Source organism: Limulus polyphemus, unplaced genomic scaffold, assembly GCF_000517525.1.
Source record: "Limulus polyphemus unplaced genomic scaffold, Limulus_polyphemus-2.1.2 Scaffold3669, whole genome shotgun sequence".
Taxonomy (NCBI): Eukaryota; Metazoa; Arthropoda; class Merostomata; order Xiphosura; family Limulidae; genus Limulus; species Limulus polyphemus.
The window spans coordinates 63,745-69,035 of record NW_013669279.1 but is presented as its reverse complement, the minus strand read 5'-3'; the positions used below and the strand labels follow the sequence as shown (position 1 = coordinate 69,035).

General features: G+C 34.1%; 1 protein-coding gene across 1 annotated transcript in view; it reads left to right on the top strand.

Annotated features, from left to right (window-relative positions):
* Positions 1-283: 283 nt before the first annotated feature.
* LOC111088391 (CUGBP Elav-like family member 4) overlaps positions 284-5,291 on the top strand; it is a 10,203-nt gene continuing 5,195 nt past the window's right edge. The window contains exon 1 of the mRNA XM_022398375.1: positions 284-519. Within this exon, the coding sequence (XP_022254083.1) occupies positions 285-519 (235 nt within the window). The 5' untranslated portion in view covers position 284. The remainder of the gene's footprint in view (positions 520-5,291) is intronic.

The following is a 5,291-nucleotide window of genomic DNA, read 5'->3' as shown; positions in this document are numbered from 1 at the left end:
TGTGAAACGTATATATTTTTATTGATTTTTTTATGTCGAAAAGATGTCTAGCACACTCTAGCGTGTTTCTTTATAACTATTGAAGGAATTATTTTATAACAACTTAAAAGGTAAAAGAAAAAAAAACAACAACCAGCAAACAAACAAACGAAATGGTCTTTGACTAATCCTTTCACCAATGACTAATATCGGCTAACGTTATATCTTTCTAGATAGCGCATGCGTAAATGAGCACGGAATAAGAACGTGCCAGACAGCGAAGAGCACAATGCGTGGTGTCCAACATGGCGACACTACACAACGGAGTGCAAGGCGTGCTAGAACCCGTCACTCGTTTGCACAGAGTACAGAATTATTACGAATCTGTCATACCAGTCAAGGACCACGATGCAGTTAAATTGTTCATAGGGCAGATTCCTCGCAACCTAGACGAAAACGACCTGAAACCCTTGTTTGATCAGTTTGGAAAAATATTCGAGTTGACAGTGTTAAAAGACAAGTACACAGGCACCCACAAAGGTAAGACAAGTTGGACATATTTAATATATTTGTAAAAGTATAATATTTCTGTTTTACCCCAGTTCACCTTTTGTTCGTTATTTGATTCTCAATCAAGTAAAAGAAACATGTTTTTTTTTTTTTAATTACACATTTTGTTCAGGTGGAGTTGGCCGAAACAAATTGTTGCCACTGTTCGCAAGAACGTCTCGCACGGCGCGTGCATATGAGCGTGGTCGCGCGCTGAATAAGGATATCAGCTGTGTCTGTTTTTTATATTGTTTATAAGGGAATTCCCCATGAGTCTCGGCTTTCGAGCACCAAGGATTATACCTTCTTCGTTTCGCGTTGTACTTGAAATAAATCAATTTCAACATTGGAGTGGTGATTTTTAATCCTACTATGATTAATAAGCTTACGTCCAAGTCCTGGACAGATTAGGAAACACACATATATATATATATATATAAGGTAGATTTCGTCTAAGTCCTGGAAAGATTAGGAAACACACATATATAGGGTAAGTTTATGTCTAAGTCCTGGAGAGATTAGGAAACACACATATATAGGGTAAGTTTATGTCTAAGTAAGTTTATACATTGTCCACCTTTCGGTTCGTAGCTTGTAATTTTAGAACATGTTAATTCACATTAGATATGCACTTAATGTTTTCTACACTTTAATAAAAATAGATATTTTTGAACATCGTGATGTGGTTCTTAATGAGTCAGTCACTTTTTAGTATTTCAAGATTTAATTCGGTATTCTCACTGTTTTCGGTAAAAACTCAAACTAGTTAAAGTAACAGAAACGTCGCCTAAAAAAAAATTGTACTTCGTATTGTTTGTTAATTTGTTTTAGAGCAAAGCCACATTGGGCAATCTGCTGTGTCCATCGCGAACCCCGGATTTTGGCGTTGTAAGTTAGCAAACTTTCCGCTGTCCCACCGAGGGACTATATTTTGTATTTGATAACACTTTGATATCTTAACGCCATCGCTGTTCCTATTCGTGAAATATCGATGATGTGGTATGCTTCAAGTTTCTGGATATGAATTTGTTCCACAGAGCACAGGGTGAATGCTGTTACTTTGTATAAAGTATGACGTTAGAGCACTAATGTGGTATTTCTACTCCTTAAAATAAGCAGTTTCCAGCACCTTGGAGAACTATGTGTGTGTTTTTACTTTGTGTGAAAGTGTTATAACACAGAGTTACAGTGTTTAAACAATAAATACGTTCTCTCTGTGGTGTGTGTATTTTTACTTTGTGTGAAAGTGTTATAACACAGACTTACAGGTGTTTAAACAATAAATATGTTCTCTCTGTAGTGTGTATTTTTACTTTGTGTGAAAGTGTTATAACACAGAGTTACGGTGTTTAAACAATAAATACGTTCTCTCTGTAGTGTGTGTTTTTACTTTGTGTGAAAGTGTTATAACACAGAGTTACAGTATTTAAACAATAAATACGTTCTCTCTGTAGTGTGTGTTTTTACTTTGTGTGAAATTGTTATAACACAGAGTTACAGGTGTTTAAACAATAAATACGTTCTCTCTGTAGTGTGTATTTTTACTTTGTGTGAAAGTGTTATAATACAGAGTTACAGTATTTAAACAATGAATACGTTCTCTCTGTAGTATGTATTTTTACTTTGTGTGAAAGTGTTATAACACGGAGTTACAGTGTTTAAACAATAAATACGTTCTCTCTGTAGTGTGTGTGTTTTTACTTTGTGTGAAATTGTTATAACACAGAGTTACAGGTGTTTAAACAATAAATATGTTCTCTCTGTAGTGTGTATTTTTACTTTGTGTGAAAGTGTTATAATACAGAGTTACAGTATTTAAACAATAAATAAGTTCTCTCTGTAGTGTGTATTTTTACTTTGTGTGAAAGTGTTATAACACGGAGTTACAGGTGTTTAAACAATAAATACGTTCTCTCTGTAGTGTGTGTTTTTACTTTGTGTGAAAGTGTTATAACATAGAGTTACAGGTGTTTAAACAATAAATACGTTCTCTCTGTAGTGTGTATTTTTACTTTGTGTGAAAGTGTTATAACACAGAGTTACAGTATTTAAACAATAAATACGTTCTCTCTGTAATATGAGTCCCAATCTTTTTTAAGCTTTTTAAAGTAAGAGCGACTAGTTTCGGAAGTAAATTGATATTCTAAATAATTCAGAACGTTTACGATAGTCTTTACTTGCTAGAAGCAGTTTCGGAAGTAAATTGCTATTCTAAATAATTCAGAATGTTTACGGTAGCCTTCACTTGCTAGAACCAGGTAATCTACTTCCCATATCATTAAGCTGTTTCATTCTTTTGTTTGAAAAAAAAAAGACTTCCGAACGTACCTTAACTAATAAAACTTCTTTGGTTAACAACGCTCTCCGAGACCACATATCTCCGTTAGTTAAAAATAAATAAGTCTTCACTAATAATTATCTCTCGTTTAATGGACAATAGAGAAGTAGGTTTATTTATCAACTTGTAATCTAAAGTTCTAATTTCACCCGTTTAATTGACAATAGAGTGAAATTAGAACTTTAGATTACAAGTTGATAAATAAACCTACTTCCCCGTTTAATGGACAATAGAGTGAAATTAGAACTTTAGATTACAAGTTGATAAATAAACCTACTTCCTAAATTGTAAAAGTTCGTGGTGTTGTAATAACGGCACATTATCAGCTGATAGTTTCGTAATATTGATTTATTGTTTTAATACATTAACAACATAACCAATTAGTGCCCCCCTCCACCCAAGTGGCTCTCAGCGATAAGTCTGCAGGCTAACGACGCTAAACATCGGCTTTCGATACCCATGGTGGGCTGAGCACAGATAGCCCATTGTGTATCTTTGCGCTTAGTAAGCTAACCAATTAATATTCTTGATGTTAGAAGATAAAAGTACTATCGCGGAAGGTATCAATGGAAGCAATGAATGAAAAATATGTTTGAAATGTTTTACCGATTTTTTTATTGTTTTAAACATCAATATTAATATTTTATATCTTTAAAACAAAAAAAGGTAAGTTTTCTTAGAATTTTGTAAAGTCTATTTTTACTTACACTCCGATAACGTCTTCACTGTGTGTGTGCTTAGTAATTAAAAATGTAATTTTTCCAGTGTTGAGGGAATAAAACGCCTATTAGAATTTGTTTGTTTGTTTGTCTGTTGAACTTCCCCCCAAAGCTATTCGAAGGCTATCTGCGCTAGCCGTCCCTAATTTTGAAGTGATAGACTAGATAGAAGGCAGCTAGTAACCACCACCAACTCTTGGGCTACTCTTTACTGACGAATAGTGGGACTGACCATCACATTATTACGCTCCCACTGCTGAAAAGGTGAGCATGTTCGAATACGTGTTTCGATCCAGGACCTACAGGTTACGACTCGAGCGAACTAACCACCAGGCCAAGAAAGACAAAAACCACCATCATAAGCATATTTACACACAAGAAATGTATCAGGGAAAAGTTCGGACCAATTATTACCTCTCAAAGTTTATCAATCTATTTATGTGAGATTAGCTTAAATTATCAGTCAAATAATCAAACACATTTTCTAAAAATTGAAACAGTTTTTAAAACGCTTAATCAGGTTCTTATAGATCATATATACCAAGATTTGAACAAAATAACCAAAGAGTATAATAAAAGCACGGTTGCTACGTGCCAGTAAAAGTATTGTTGTCGTTTAGGCTTAACAATGAAATGTTCAGAACGTAATGAATGTAATAAAGAATATAATAGTATTGAGTTGAACGGTACTATTGTTAACACACAATCAATACTTGGGCAGATTTCTTTTCATGGATTGTTACAGTGTGTCTTTGTGTACGGGACAGATTTTTTTATCACGCATCTTAACCGTTCGACTACTAACATATGTACTTTATGCACCTACAGCTTTTGCATTAAAATTACATTTTTATTTCTTAACTAACACGAGTGGTATATTTTCATTAAGTGCTTTATAATAATTAATTCAATTTCTTTTAGTCAATGTGTGTGTGAAGTGTTTTTCAGCTTCCCGAAAGGAGCACTATATTGTCTAAGTTAATTAATTTTCTTTAAATATTTTGTGTGAAGTGTCTTTCAACATCCTCAGCAGAGCACTACATTGTTTATATTGATTAATTTTCTTTAAACATCTTGTGCCAAGTGTCTGTCAACATCCTCATAAGAGCACTACACTGTCTAAATTAGTTAATTTTCTTTAAACATTTTGTGCCTTTCAACATCCTCAGAAGAGCATTACATTGTTTAAATGAGTTCATTTTTCTGATGATTCATTTAAGAAGACAGAACGAAGTTATGAATTCGGACCTTCAATATTATCGCAAAAATACAGGTTATGCAAAACGAAAATGTCAGATGAATCTTTTTTATTCACCCAAAGTGATCACGATTATGAGATTTTCAAGCAAGTTGTATCTACAAATGCCATATTAAACATACATTTACACATTTGTTCCTTTGTTTTCGATAACCACATGATAATTTATCGTTTGCTTAGTATCGACAAAAGCTGACATGACCATTCGAAATAGAACCTGCTTATCCGAGACTTTATTCTGGCCCTTGTCTATTCTACATAGAACCTGCTTATCCGAGACTTGATTCTGGCCCTTGTCTATTCTACATAGAACCTGCTTATCCGAGACTTGATTCTGGCCCTTGTCTATTCTACATAGAACCTGCTTATCCGAGACTTGATTCTGGCCCTTGTCTATTCTACATAGAACCTGCTTATCCGAGACTTGATTCTGGCCCTTGTCTATTCT